General features: G+C 42.3%; 1 protein-coding gene across 3 annotated transcripts in view; it reads left to right on the top strand.

Annotated features, from left to right (window-relative positions):
* Nucleotides 1-9,525: 9,525 nt before the first annotated feature.
* The window catches only part of NUP205 (nucleoporin 205), an 87,717-nt gene continuing 81,553 nt past the window's right edge, over nucleotides 9,526-15,689 (top strand). For all 3 annotated transcript variants that reach the window (XM_055084817.1, XM_007118629.4, XM_007118630.4), the window contains exon 1: nucleotides 9,526-9,583. In XM_055084817.1, the coding sequence (XP_054940792.1) occupies nucleotides 9,556-9,583 (28 nt within the window). In that variant the 5' untranslated portion in view covers nucleotides 9,526-9,555. The remainder of the gene's footprint in view (nucleotides 9,584-15,689) is intronic.

Raw genomic sequence — 15,689 nt, 5'->3', positions numbered from 1 at the left:
AAGGTGGAAGCAACCCAGGTGTCCAACAGATGAATGGATAAACAAAATGTGGTCTGTACATACAATGGGCTATTATTTAACCTTAAAAAAGAAGGAAATTCTGATACCTGCTACAACATGGATGAACACTGACATTATGATAAGTGAAAATAAACCAGTCATAAAAGGACAAGTATTGTATGATTCGTCTTATATGAGGTACCTAGAGTAGTCAAATTCATAGAATCAGAAAGTAGAATGGTGGTTGCCCATGGGATGGGAAGAGGGGAGAATAGGGAGTTGTTTAATGGGTACAAAGTTTGGATGGGAAAGATGAAAAAGTTCTGGAGATGGATGGTGGTGATGCTTTGAGAACAGTGTGAATGCACTTAATGCCACAAAACTGTACACCTAAACATGATCATAATTTTAGGTTATGTTTATTTTATCACAATTAAAAAAATGAATACCCAGACTTGGTCTAGGTACTGTGCAGGTGTAATTTTAGAAACCAAGAAGCAACAATATTTCAATGCTAGAAAGTACCTTTTTTTTTTTAAACTACATTTTTAAAATGATTACCTTGCTTTGGCATTGTCACGCTTATGACTGGAGATTAAAAATCTTAAAATTAGGACTTCCCTGGTGGTGCAGTGGTTAAGAAACCACCTGCCAATGCAGGCGACATGGGTTCGAGCCCTGCTCCGGGAAGATTCCACATGCCGCAGAGCAACTAAGCCCGTGAGCCACAACTACTGAGCCTGCGCTCTAGAGCCCACAAGCGACAACTACTGAGCCACAACTACTGAGCCACAACTACTGAAGCCCATGCGCCTAGAGCCCGTGCTCCGAAACAAGAGAAGCCACTGCAGTGAGAAGCCTTCGCACCGCAACGAAGAGTAGCCCCCGCTCGCTGCAACTAGAGAAAGCCGGCGCACAGCAACGAAGACCCAACACAGCCAAAAATAAAATAAATAAATATATTTTAAAAAAATCTTAAAATCACAATATACTCAACTAAGTTCTAGCAGCCGCATTAATTTTCTGTCTAATTTTAAAAGCATCTAAATTAGTCTTATTACTACTCATATGCTTATTAAATGAAATGTGTAAATTAAAATGTATAAGGTTATGCAACATGGCTGAGTTAACACTGCCATGGGAGCCTCATTAAAAGAGTTCGGAGAGGCCACAACAGTGAGAGGCCAGCGTACCGCAAAAAAAAAAAAAAAAAAAAAAGAGTTCGTTGATGCTATGCTATTATTAACACAGTCATCCCTGGGTATTCACCGGGGATTGGTTCCAGGACCCGCCACCAATACCAAATTCTGAGGATGCTCAAGTCCCTTATATAAAATGGCGTAGAATTTGCATATAACCGACACATGTCTTCCCCCCCAACCATACTTTAAATCATCTCTAAATTACTTGTAATACCTAATACAATGTAAATACTATGCAAATAGTTGCCAGCACAAGGCAAATACAAGTTTTGCTTTTTGGAACTTTCTGTAATTTTTTTTCCCCCAATATTTTTGATCTGTGGTTGGTTAGATCCTTAGTTGTGGAACCCACGGATACAGAGGGCTGACTGCATTAATACAATGTATCTTTATCAGACACTCATTCAATGGCTCCTTTTTTCTTCATTTAGTCCCCATATTTTACCCTCATTGTTCTTTATGCTGATCGTCCTATGACTACAACAGAATTCCTAAGTGTTTTATATATTAAATTCATGTTATTTTACTGAATCCTCACAGCAATTCAGGGAAAGTATTATTTCTATTTTAATGGATGAGGAAACTCAGAGAGGTTGAAAAACTTGCTTACAATCACACAGTGAGTCACTGGCAAGGTAGAAATTTAAGATTTTATTTTTTTTAAATAAATAAATTTATTTATTGGCTGCATCCGGTCTTCGTTGCTGCGCACGGGCTTTCTCTAGTTGCAGCAAGTGGGGGCTACTCTTCGTTGTGGTGTGTGGGCTTCTCATTGCGGTGGCTTCTCTTGTTGCAGAGCACGGGCTCTAGGCACCCGGGCTTCAGTAGTTGTGGCGCACGGGCTCAGTAGTCGTGGCTCGCGGGCTCTAGAGCGCAGGCTCAGTAGTTGTGGCGCATGGGCTTATTTGCTCCGCGGCATGTGGAATCTTCCCCGACCAGGGCTCGAACCCGTGTCCCCTGCATCGGCAGGAGGATTTTTAACCACTGCGCCATCAGGGAAGCCCAAGGTAGAAATTTAGATTCAGGGCAACCTGTCTCAAAAGTCTCTCCTCGGGCTTCCCTGGTGGCGCAGTGGTTGAGAGTCCGCCTGCCGATGCAGGGGATACGGGTTCGTGCCCCGGTCCGGGAAGATCCCACATGCTGCGGAGCGGCTGGGCCCGTGAGCCACGGCCGCTGAGCCTGCGCGTCCGGAGCCTGTGCTCCGCAACGGGAGAGGCTACAATAGTGAGAGGCCCGTGTACCGCAAAAAGAAAAAAAAAAAAAAAAAAAAAAAAAGTCTCTCCTCAACTCCACCAGCCTTGAAACCTTACACTGCTGATTAGTCCCTTCCTAAAATCTCAACTCTTCCATGAAGCAGGAAGAGAAGATACACAATACACATCACTGAAGAATGGCCCTAGGCCAAAATGGGAGCAGAGATATGAAACACACAACAGCTTCATGGTAATCTGGTGTCTTAAAATCTTCTTTCTCTAATTTATTTCTTTTGCATTTGTTTGCACTTGGGAATGTTTCCTATTGTCCTTTGTTTCTGAGTTTACATCATGTCCTGAACAGTATGGTAGTTTATTTCAATTAATGCTTTCTTGTTCCTTGTACATAGTTTCACTTTGAGTATTCTTCTGATAGGATGAATGCTCTGCTTTTTCATCACACTCAGACAGAGCTCTGCTTTCCTCAGTAACTCCCCACTGTCCTTCACACACTGCTGCCCAAGACTGGAGCCAAGTATTCATGCTAATTCCCAGAAAACAACCCAGACTCTTTTTTGATCAGATAAATTGACTTTGCCACCAGTACTTTTACACTCCTTTACTCCTGCTCATTTTCCTGTTCTATGTCACACACCTCTGTGGCACATGCCTCCTGTCAGGACACAAGTTCTCACGTGTATGTATAGGAAAACCTCTCAAGAGGATTCAACCAGCTAATTCCTTAGCTGGAGCGCTGGTGTTTTTCATATAACGAAGTATGGAATACCCTATCACCTTCAGGTCCGTATTGGCAATCCATGCATGAGGAAAAGAGGGACCAGCCTTCTTTTCCTAGAGTTTTCAGGCACTTGCAAGAGAGATGGTGGTATATGAAGCCGTTTTCAAGGAGCCCACGGTATAGTCTGGTAATGGGTAGAAGACAGCAGCTTGACATTTCCTTACCTTTACTCATTCAACAAACGTTTGTTGGCTACTAGCTGCCTCTACTCTTCTGTGTGCAGCTTTGAGTCCAGGAGGACAGACAAACTTGTGGGAAATTATAGTACATTATTGGAGAGCACAGGATGGTGTGTAGTCCAGGCTGAGGTAGGAGGGGCGGGGCGGAAGTGATGCCTGAGAAGAGTAACCGGATGAAGGGGCTAAAGTTACTCCTGAACCAGAAGATAGTGTCAACAAAGATTTGGAGGGAACAAGGTGTGGCTCCAGCAGCTAGAGGGAATACCCCATGAAGAAGGGAGCTGCCCTGGAAAAGGGCTCCAGGAGCTGAAGAGGCTCAGAATGTGTATCTAAGTAACCGCAGTAATCACTGAAGAGCCTAAGGGAAGTAGGTGTGAGTATAATTGAAGAGGCCTGAAGGGACCAGGTCGTGAACTGCCTTGTATTCCATTGTAAGAAGTGTGGACTTGCCCTCAGGATAGTGACAAGAACTTGAAGGGTTTTAGGGGGAGGATGAAGTGGACCCTCTGGTCACACTGTGGAAGGTAAACTGGAAATGAGTGGGACTGGAGGCAGGAAGACCAGTTAGGGGGCTGTTGGAATAATCCTGCCTTTGAAGGGAGGCTTTTACACAGGGTCATTTGCTGCATTGTGGTTGCGACTCTCTCAGGGAAAATCTGGGGAAAATTTGTTTCCTACTCCACCAGAGCCTGCCAGTGTTCCAAGGCCAGTAGTTCTGCCACTGCAAACCCACAGCTGGCCACTGACTGGGGCCAAACATGACAGTGAATCTGTCATGCCTGGAGTCCTCCACTGGCAGGATATGGAAAATCACAGAACTTGAAACTCACCTAAATTTCTAAGCCTTGTCCAGAGGAATTCTGGCAGCTCTGTAAATATGAAACCCTGGACTTTGTCACTTTTCACTGATCTGTTCCCCCACTCCCAGCCCCCATACACTCTCGTGACCAAGTAAAATTCTAGCATCTGTCCATTCATGCGCCACTTCCTTCATGTAATTTTCCCTAATTTTTATTTCCTGGACTCCACATAAGAGTTAACTGTCCTGGAAAGATATCTACATCCCCATGTTCATTGCAATCTTATTTACAATAGCCAAGGTATGGAAACAACGGCCAAAAAAAAAAAAGAATGAAATCTTGTCATTTGCAACAACACGGATGGACCTTGAGGGCATTATGCTAAGTGAAATAAGTCAGACAGACAAAGATAAGTACTATATGATCTCACTTATATGTGGAGTCTTAAAAAAACCCAGCAAACAGGGAATTAATTCCCTAGCGGTCCAGTGGTTAAGACTCAGCTCTTTCATTGCCGGGAGCCCGGGGTTCAATCCCCAGTCCGGGAACTAAGATCCCGCAAGCCATGTGGTGCAGCCAAAAAATACACAATAAAAACAACCAAACGTCATAGATACAAAGAACAGATTGGTGGTTACCAGAGGCAGAAGTTGGGGCATAAGTGAAATGGGTGAAGGGAGTCAAAATATACAAACTTCCCAGTTATAAAATCAATAAGCCACTGGGATGGAATTACAGCATGGTGACTATACTTAATAATACTGTAGTGCACATTTGAAAGTTAAGACAGTAAATCTTAAAAGCTCTCATCACAAGAAAAAGGATTCTGTAACTGTGTATGGTGACCATGTTAACTAGACTTATATGATGATCATTTTGCAGTACATACAAGTGTTGAGCCATTATGTTGTACACCTGAAACTAATATAATGTATGTAATTATACTTCATTTTTTTCAAAAAAGAAAAAAGAATTAACTGTTCTTATTTTAAGATTTCAAAGAATTTTGTGTATACAGTTAAAACAATTAATTGGAGCAATGAGGGAATTTACAAACAATGGATCAATTAGACTAGGGCACAATTCTACCCTTTACCCCAGATAAATCACAAATTGGTTAATTGCTATTACTTCCATGTTTGCAGTGCACTCTTACAACTTGGTTAAACTCCTCCTAAGTAATTGACTATACCTCCACTTAGCACTTATTTTGCCTTAGAAAAAGTTTATTTTTGTTTAAACAGCACTCACAGAGCACTAAATGTCAGGCACAGTCTAAGCACTTTATGAATAAGCCTCTTAATGATTCTACAGTGTAGATACTAATATTATCACCCGCATTTTGAGATGAGAAAACTGAGCCACTAAGGAGGGTTTCACAGCTAATAAGTAAGGGACACAGAATTTGAATCCAGGAAGCCTAGCTTTAGGGTCTGTGCTCTTAGCCACAACTGCATACATATGGCCTTTCTCTCCGCCAGTAGATCTTGGAAGCACCAAGGTCTGCAAATTGTTTTTTCCTGAATTGTGACTGTAAGCCAGGGATGTGGCAGGAGCAGGGAATACAAATGTAAAAAGACATAGCTGTTGCTCTCTGGGAGTAAATCAGTTGTTTATTGAACATAACAAACCACAAAACTGTGGTCTAAAACAGCAGCCTTTTACTTGCTCACAATTCCGAATTCTGGGCTGAACTCACCCATTTGCAGTCAAGTGATGGCTCAACTAGGACTAGAGCATCCGAGATGGCCTTACTCATGTCTAGCATCTCAGCTGGTTTAGCTGGAACAGCTGGAGGCTGGCTAGGCTTCTCTCCTCCTGGTCTTTCATTCTCAAGGAGGCTGGCTCGGGTTTCCTTTCGTGATATCTCAGGGCAGTAAAAAGCAAAACTGGAAGCAGCAAGGCCTCTCAAATGCTAGGCTTGTAACTCACCCAACGTCACTTCCACTGTACTGTTTTGGTCCAAGCAAGTCAGAAGGCCCACCCAGATTCAGCCTGGCAGATGATTACATAATGGCTTGAATTCAGGGACGTGGGTGGTGGTAACTTGGTGGGTGGTTGACAGAGGGACATAGAAAGAAAGATAGGTATTCCAGGCAGATAGGAAAGCAGATGTACAAGTACACGTACCAGAAAGCATGTCGTACCTGGGGAATAACAAATAGTTCAGAGTGATTAGAGTAAAGGGCACTTGAGGGAGAATAAGCATGAGGAGGTTGAAGGAGGAGGCGGAACCAGATCAGGAAGTGGCATGAGTGCCTTCCTAAGAAGTTTCAAATGTTACCCATAGGAACTAGGTAACTGAGAAATTTTGATTAGGGCACGTACACGATATGATTTGTGTATTTGAATATCACTTTGGGAGACCATGAGAAGGGGTGAGATGGAAATCAGGAAGACCTTTGAGAAAGCTATTGCAAAATACCAGGTATAAGAAGATGAGACCTCTGGGCTTCCCTGGTGGCGCAGCGTTTGAGAGTCTGCCTGCCACTGCAGGGGACACGGGTTCGTGCCCCTGTCTGGGAGGATCCCACATGCTGCGGAGCGGCTGGGCCCGTGAGCCTCGGCCGCTGAGCTTGTGCTTCCTGAGCCTGTGCTCCGCAATGGGAGAGGCCACAACAGTGAGAGGCCCGCGCACCGCAAAAAAAAAAAAAAAAAAAAAAGAAGATGAGACCTCAATGGAACAATGGCATAGGGAGCAGAGAAAAAGGACTCCAGGAATACTTATGAGGCAAGATGAATAGGATATGGCAATTGAAGGAAGAATATGGAGTGAATCCCAAGTTTCCAACTTTGGCAACCGAGTAGGTACAGGGGACTGAGTTTTATGAGAAAAGTGCTCACTTAAGCTTCGGATCAATTGATTTTGAGATGCCTGTATGACAGTCAACAGAAGTGTGGGGTAGACAAGTTGGATATACAAATCTAAATCCTAGGAGAGAGGACCGGATTAAAGATACAAATACAAAATGCATAACAAACAGGTGGTGCTAAGAAGCCATAGATCCCAGAAGCATGTAGAATGGTAGAATAGAGGCTGGGAATGACCAAAAGGGAAGAACAACATTTAATGATGAGAAGAGAAAGAGAAGGTGCTTCCCTGGTGCCGCAGTGGTTAAGAATCCACTTACCAATGCAGGGGATACGGGTTTGATCCCTGGTCTGGGAAGATCCCACATGCTGCAGAGCAACTAAGCCCGCACACCACAACTAGTGAGCCTGTGCTCTAGAGCCCGTGGAGCCACAACTACATGAGCCTGCATACCGCGACTACTGAAGCCCACGCGCCTAGAGCCGGTGCTCCACAACAAGAGAAGCCACTGCAATGAGAAGCCCGCGCACCGCAATGAAGAGTAGCCCCACTAGAGAAAGCCCGCACGCAGCAACGAAGACCCAAAACAGCCAAAAATAAACAGATAAAATAAATAAATTTATTTTAAAAAAAAGAGAGAGAGAAAGAGAAGGCCATATAGGAAACTTAAAAAGGAGAACTATAAAGACAGGAGGAAAACTAGGAGGTGTGGTGCCCCATAAGTCAAGGGAGAAAAGAATTTCTAAGGTATTCGGAAAAGTGCTTGTGGGATTTGACAATCGATCACTGGTGACCATGCTGAGAGCAGTTTTAGAGGAGCTAATAACCCAATTGCTGTGGATTGAGTAAACCTCAATCAAGTGAGAGCATGCCTGTACGTGAGATGATGGGTGAGGGGGAGTTGCAGGAAGTTAGATTTCCTTCATCGAAAGTGATCTACCAAGAGGGAAATGTGTGGGCTTAAAGAGTGTGTGAGGGGAAGGCTCATAATAGTTGTGCTGAGAAAGAAAATCTTCTTTGAATGCCACTTCCTGCCAAGTTTCTGCTCAATATTTTTCTCACTTTCATGCTGAACTTCGGAAAAAATCCCTTTACCTTTTCATTCTCTCTTCCCCTTCACTCCTTAAGACCACTTTCACTGTAATCTGGCATTTGTCTCTATATAACAATGACTTTCAAAAAAATTACCTGTGACTTTTGTGTTCCACCTAATGTACATTGTGTCATTCAATATTATTTGTTCAGAAGAATGAATATGCTTGCTATTCTTAACAATGTACTCTGTGATTTTGTTTAAATTATTTAATTCTGATTTCCAGTAGTGAAATGAGACTATAAACTCTATTTTTTCCCAATCTCAGTGGAATGTTGGAGGAGTTCATAAAGTGAGGTTGTGAGGTACATGGAACATCTATGAAGTAAGCAGCTATAATTATATTTCCCTGGTAGGATTGTTTCAGGGATTAAATGAGATAATGTAACAACAACAACATTCTTAATAAATATCTGGTATATGATAGCAAATTCATTTTTAATTTTTTTTATTGAAGTATAGTTGAGTTACAATGTTGTGTTAATTACTGCTGTACAACAAAGTGTTTCAGTTATACACATATATACATACATTCTTTTTCCTATTTTTTTCCATTATGGTTATCGCAGGATATTGAATATAGTTCCTTGTGCTATACCGTAGAACCTTGTTGTTTGATAGCAAATTCTTAATAAATTCTTAATAATTATCTGGCATATGATAGCAAATGGTAATGACTGTATTTTAGTTTGAAAATTAGCAAACTAAAATTTAGCAAGTGAAAAAAGAAGGTCCAGTTATTTGGGGGTGCTTAGGTAGAAAAATATTTGGTGTTTATGAAATGATATGTCTGCAAATTGCTTCAAAATAATCTCCTGTGTTGGGGGTGAGGAACAGGAACTGACCAGCTATTGAAGCTGGTCATTCATTATTCTAATTTTGTATACATCTGAAATTTTCATAATAAAAAGTTATGATTGTTCAACTGCATGCAACTATATTGACGCAATAGACTGGTATATACAGTAGATGAAATGTAATGAACTTAGTTTGCAACCCATCAAATGGATTTTTGAGGTTTAGACACCTTACACCCCACTCCACTCCCCAAAGTAAGGGAGTAACGCAAGGAAGATTTAATTTGAAATGGAGATAATTATTTGGATTTACGGCTTTCATAATATCATAAGTGGGCGTCATTTCAATAAAGTCTTTTTCTGTTCCAGCTAACCAACTTTAATCACTAGAAACAAACTACAAGTCCCAGGATGCACTGCACGATTAACGTCCACTCGAGGACCTCGGGTCTTCGAACTGGTTACCCTCGCCTGACTTGAATGGGAATTTTCGTCAATCCGGCGAAAATTGACGTCTGTGACTTAGAGCAGATTTTGGAGTATTTGTATGCCTTTGTCGGTCAAGCGTGCATTTCGGAAGGGACAGCGTGGTACCTTTCTGATTAGGCGCGGCCCCGGGCAGCCTCACCCTCTTCTGGGGCTTCCGTGCGGCGGGAGGGCTCCGTTAGTTCGCCTCCAAGATGGCGACGCTGTTGGCGGTAAATTCGGGTAGGTGCGGCCGGGCCAGAAGGCAAGCTGTGGGGCAGGGTGCTGGTCCGTTCTTCAGGCAGAGACGCGGGCAGTGAGGTTCCTCGGAGTCCAGGTCCGCACTTGTGCGTAGTTCCCGCTTCTCCCTAGCTCTGGGCCTAGCGTTCCGCCCCTCCCCAGTTTGAATGGCGCGCGTCGGCGCTGCGGCTCTAGCCCTAGAGTTGGGGCTTAAGGATCGAGGCACGGAGGCTTGGTCGCCTGGAACCGGGCGTGCAGTTCTCGCAGCCCAGGGCCGAGTCTGGTCCCTTCCATTCCCCACCCCATTATGTCTCTGCGGTCCGAATTCCTGCAGGATTTGGAATTCTCCGGCAGTGAGGCCGGGAGACCTGAGATATTTTTCAGCCACGAGCGCAGGCTGAAAACTCGCACCTCATAATGGACACTGGGGCCCTTCTTGGAGGTTGGGTGGGTGGGTGGGTCCTACAGGAAGAGAGGTCCCTTGATTATGAATCCTGCAATCCGGAAGGTGGCTCAGGAGTGCCGTGACTCCCAGCTTTGCGTGTGTGGCCCGCCCCTGGATGCTCCTGTACCTTTGGAGCAGTAGATCTTCGGGGAGGGGCAGAATCTAGAAGGGAGTAAAGAAACTCTGGAAGATTTGGATTGGGTCCTCTGGGCAATTCTCAATCAGGGGCGGAACCCCCCCACCCCCATCGGGGCGTTTGAAAGAGTGGGTGCATTTTGACTGTCACAATTCCTGGGATGCACCGCTGGCTCCTAGTGGGCGGGCCAAGGATGCCAAAAGTGCTGCAGCGGCCGGAGCGGGCCTGAAAATGAAGAATTTCCTGCTCAGAATGGCTTGATTGAGCCGTACTAAACTTCATGGGCGGTTAAGAGCACGTCTGTTTGGTAAATGCTTGTAGAGGATCTCACTCAAGAGGAGTCTTTTCTGGGCGCCTTTTCTTTCCGTCCCTATCTATACAGTCTTTTTGTTACTCGTTTGTTCTTTTCACACGACTGATATTCTTGAAAACTTGTCTAAACCTGACTTTTGCAAATCAAAGCATTTCGGAAACACTACGATAAATTGTTTTATAATAATGTATGATTATGTTTATCGAGTACCTCCTTTTTCGCAGGCACTGGACTAAGCGTTGTACTTTTGTCTTATTTAGTCCTTTTTATACAGCTCTGGAGTAGCTGCTATTAAACACCCCATTTTACAGGTTTGGAAATAGTCTTAGAGTGGTTAAGTAACTTCTCCAAGGTTATACAACTAATGATTCGAAGCCAGTCTTTGATACTTAAACGTCTACATGCTCCTACTTGAGCAAAACCTAATTCATTTCATTACATAATATTTCCATATATCTGAATGTTAGTAGTGAAATTACTTCTTTAGTACTGCTGTCCTGCCCTCCCACACACATGTAAACTTGAAACAAGGCTTGAGTGTTATATGTGTGGTTATATACTTTTCTTTAGTATGTACTCGTCTGAAGTTACTATCATTAAATATAAATCATTGAAGGAAAAGGAGTTGCCAACAGCTGCAAAGAGTATGCATTGTATAACAAGGCCTTGTGGCAGGAGTGTTTAATTGGCAACATAGAAAGGAAACATTTTTAAGAGCCCAGTCAGGAGAATATTTTTTTTTAAAAAGTAAATGTCCAGCGAAGCAACCCAAATGCCCATTGACGAATGAATGGGTAAACAATGTGGTCTACAGATATATAATGGAATGTTATTTAGCTTTAAAAAGGAAATCCTGTCCTATGCTCAGCATGAATGAACCTTGAAGACATTCTGCTAAGTGAAGTAAGCTAGTAACAAAAAGACGAATACTGTATGATTCTACTTGTATGAGGGATTGAAAGTAATAGAAACAAAGAATGTTGGTTGCCAGAGGTTGGTGGGAGGGGGAAATGGGGAGTTGTTTAACGGGTACAAAATTTCAGTTTTGCAAGATGAAAGAGTTCTGGAGATCTGTTGTACAACAATGTGAAAGCCCTTAACGCTACTGAACTGCACACTTCAAAATGTTTTTAAGATGGCAAATTCCATGTTATGTGCTTTTTACCATAATTCAAAAAAAAAATTAAACATCTCAGAGTTGTAGAAGGGGAAAAAAGTAGAGGTAGAGTTTGAAGGCCTATGCCTGAGTTTCAGCGGCATGATTTACTAGTATTGTGACCTGTATCAGCCCGGCTGAGTAGACCTACAGGCTTGTGAGTAAGCAACCATTAACACTGACAGTCCTTGGATGGCTGTCTGGTCACCCCTGTCCTGTTCATAGCATTGTCTATTTCAGACCTTTTCCACACTCCTCAAATCTTTAAGCTCCAACTGATCCCTCAGTCTCCTAGTCACAGAGGAAATAGAAGCCAACAGGCATGAACTCTTTTTTTCACCCTTGAACCTACAAACCTAGATCTATCTGCACTCTTTCGAGTCAGTTTCCCCGTGTCTTCCTGTCTGAGGTAAATCCTGCCCTTTACACTCTTCTCCCCATTATTCCCTCCTTTCTCTTTTGTTCCTTTTCTTTCCACTAATTGCCCCAATCTTTATCTTGATCTCATGCCTCATTCCAGTTACTGTCCTCTTGCTCCTCTTCACAGTCAAACCTTTCAAAGATTCATCAGTGTTCATACTCTGTTGCCATACCTTCTCCTCCTCTACCCACTCTAGTCTGTTCCCATCCTCCTGAGGAGCTCTCAACATTTACATGCTTTTCTGTTTCACTAAGTCCACCAGACATTTGAAATCTATCTCACTTGATCTTTTAGGGTAAAGACCCAAATCCTTAACATGGGCAGTAAGCCCTGCATGGTATGGCAGTTGCCTCCCTTGCTGATCCCTTGGTACTCTCGCTCTCTTGGCATTTTCAGGGGTTTTAGAGTGCAGCATTTCCTCTTGCCTCGGGAACTCACATGCTGCCCTCTTTTCCTGGAGTGTATGTCCACCACCTCCTACTCCTACTTTTATCCTTCACATTTCAGCCTAATTATCACTTGCTCAGTGAATCATTCCCTTCCCTGATCTCCCTGGCTAGGTTACATTCCCCTATTATGTGATCATTGCCCTGGGTACTTCACCTTCCTAGCACATACCATAATGGATATTACCCTTATGTATGACTATATGGTAAATGTGCTTCCTCACTACACTCTGAGCTTACCCATACCTAGTACATGATGAATGAGTGAATAAATGTGACTTGCTGGAGGTATTCCTAAAATTTAGGAAAATAAATGTATTCCTCAAACAAGCAAATGACTTATGTTAAAAATACATATTTAGTAATTTGGAAAAATTATAGCCTCCTTTCATCTGTAATCAATAACAGGGAGACATTTACCAAAATTAGTCAAACCAAAGACAAAATGAATATAAATCTTTGTTGCGACTACCTTCTGTGATGTGTTGATGTTAATCATGGACTCAGGAGGCTGGTATCTGTGGGGTTTTTTAGTGTAGATTTTTGATCTGTTATTGGATGCCTCCCCACAAACGGGGGGATGTGAAATTCTCTCTAGAATTCACTGAGCTTATTCAAACTAAGTATGTATAGTGCAAAGAAAGTTATTCTTCAGGGGTTCTATTGAGTATTACTTTTACAGTTTACTTTTGTTAGCTTTTTGTCAAGTTTTAAAAATACCTGTGGTAAGGCAAGTTTCACATTTGCCTACAAGTCATTTTTGATAACTTTCCTTTATCCCCTGTGCCAATCAGTTACCAGTTCTGACTCTACCAACAGACCTTGCCTTTCTATTTTACTGCCCTCATCCTGGTTAAGGTTCCATCACCTCATGAGTAGCTTACCTACCCAACATCCTTGGGTCCTGACACTTCATATTCTAGTTAGTCCATTGGTCACACCATTGTCCAATTGCATTTTGTCATTTACTACTTGAAACATTCCCATTTACTAACAGGAAAAATTCCATCTTGGCCAGGAATACAAGGCTCAAACCTACTCTGTCTTTTGCAGCTGGAAAGAGCCAAGAAAATGATCTCTAGGGAAGTCAGTTAGTCACCATCCAACTAGCACCTCACAGGCAGTCACCAGGATCCAGGGTCAGGTCCTCATTTTGGCAGGCCTGGAACTGTGATGTTTGTTAGTGTATCCAGAGTTGAGTAGATTCCAGTAATTGATGTTCTCTGATCACATTGGGAAAAGGCAGATATTTAAACCAGTATGTCAATTAATTGATCTTTAGTGGGAAGTACATCTGTATGGGTACTCATTTCATCAGCACATTTTTAATTCTAGAAATTTATATGATGAACTATATTTTTCATTAGAAGATTGGCAAGTTTAGGATCAAAACAGGAGAAGCAAAGCAGGGAGTTGGATGGTTGCTCTCTATGTAAGGTCTAGACATGGTGATTCCCATTCCTCCACATCCCCACACCAAAGACCTGATGCATAACTTCCTGCTCTACCCTTCAGATTAGGTTAGAGTCTTCCTTTTATATGTTCTCATAGCACTCTGTACTTCTCCGTTAGACTGGTAGTTCTGTTTTTTGTTTTTTTTTTTAATTTTATTTTTATTTTTGGCTGTGTTGCAACTTTTTTTCTTTTTCTTTTTTTTTAAAAATCTCTCTCTTTTTTCAAAAACTAATTAATTTATTTTATTTTTGGCTGCATTGGGTCTTCATAGCCACGCGTGGGCTTTCTCTAGTTGTGGCGAGCAGGGGCTACTCTTCGTTGCGGTGCATGGGCTTCTCATTGCGCTGGCTTCTCTTGCTGCGGAGCACGGGCTCTAGGCATGCGGGCTTCAGTAGTTGTGGCGCACGGGCTTCAGTAGTTGTGGCTCGCGGGCTCTAGAGTGCAGGTTCAGCAGTTGTGGCGCATGGGCTTAGCTGCTCCGTGGCATGTGGAATCTTCCTGGACCAGGGCTCGAACCCTTGTCCCCTGCATTGGCAGGTGGATTCTTAACCACTATGCCACCAGGGAAGCCCCGGTAGTTGTGTTTTGAATCCTGCATTTAATGCCTGTCTTTCTTGTCAATCTATAAGTTCTCTGAGGCCTGGAATCCTGTCTGTCTTGCTTGCTCTGTAGTCCCTGGCACATGCATGGGCCTCAGTAAATGTTTGTTGAGTGAATGGGTGATCCAGCTTGACTGGTTTAGCCTATCCTCTCCCTGCACATCCTTTTAAAAAAAATTTTTTGCCCAGTAAATTGCCTTCTTCTGACAACATTGTTCATAAGATTGTAATGCATTTAGTTAGGTTATCTTGCATGTCATTCTGACTGTTCTGGTGACTTTAGTGGGATTTGTGTTTTCTCAGATGGCAGTTCAACATGTTTGCAGACCACCCATTACGGTTTAAGCTATAGTTAGTTCATCTGTTGAGTGAGTGAGTGGTTTTGATTAGTTTCTCTTTCAGAGTCTTTAAAAACACAGGGGTGCCATATCTGATTGCACACAGAAACTTTGGGCTTCCAGGTTGTGTTTTTCAAACCATGCTTAGTAGCAAAAGCTCTCTAAGTATTATTTATTATTGTTAGTTTTACAAAGCAAAATGTGATCCTTTTTATATGAGTTTACAAAAGAATTCCATATTTCTATGCTGTTTTTTAATAGCTAATGTCCCAGCCAAAATAAAATACTTATTTTTTCAGCTTCCAAGTTTTACAGAATCTGATTTTTCCCCCCTATTGCTTTTCCTCTGGATGATAGGGAGGGAAGGAACGGCAGTTACATTTATTGAGTGACTATGATATGCCAGACACTATATTGTATATTTTACCTAGTTTATCTCATTTAATTCATTCAACCCTATGAAGCAGGTGATGTCCCTATTTTATATAAAAGGAAACTGAAGTTCAAAGAGGTTATTTGCTCACTCTGTGTCATGTAACTAATATTAAGTGACAAAACCAGGTTCAGCTGATATTCCAATTTAAAGTCAGGAGTTACTTTATATTAAGTTAGGTAAAATGACGTTTATATTATTGCTTGTAAATTCTAATATTCTTTTATATTAATGTTTGGTTTGTATATATAACTCCTTTTATTTATTTTTAACATCTTTATTGGAGTATAATTGCTTTACAATGGTGTGTTACTTTCTGCTTTATAAAAAAGTGAATCAGCTATACATATACATATGTTCCCATATC

The sequence above is a fragment of the Physeter macrocephalus genome, chromosome 5, assembly GCF_002837175.3.
Source record: "Physeter macrocephalus isolate SW-GA chromosome 5, ASM283717v5, whole genome shotgun sequence".
Classification (NCBI taxonomy): Eukaryota; Metazoa; Chordata; class Mammalia; order Artiodactyla; family Physeteridae; genus Physeter; species Physeter macrocephalus.
The sequence above is the reverse complement of the archived record's forward strand: the minus strand, read 5'-3'. Positions and strand labels throughout refer to the sequence as shown.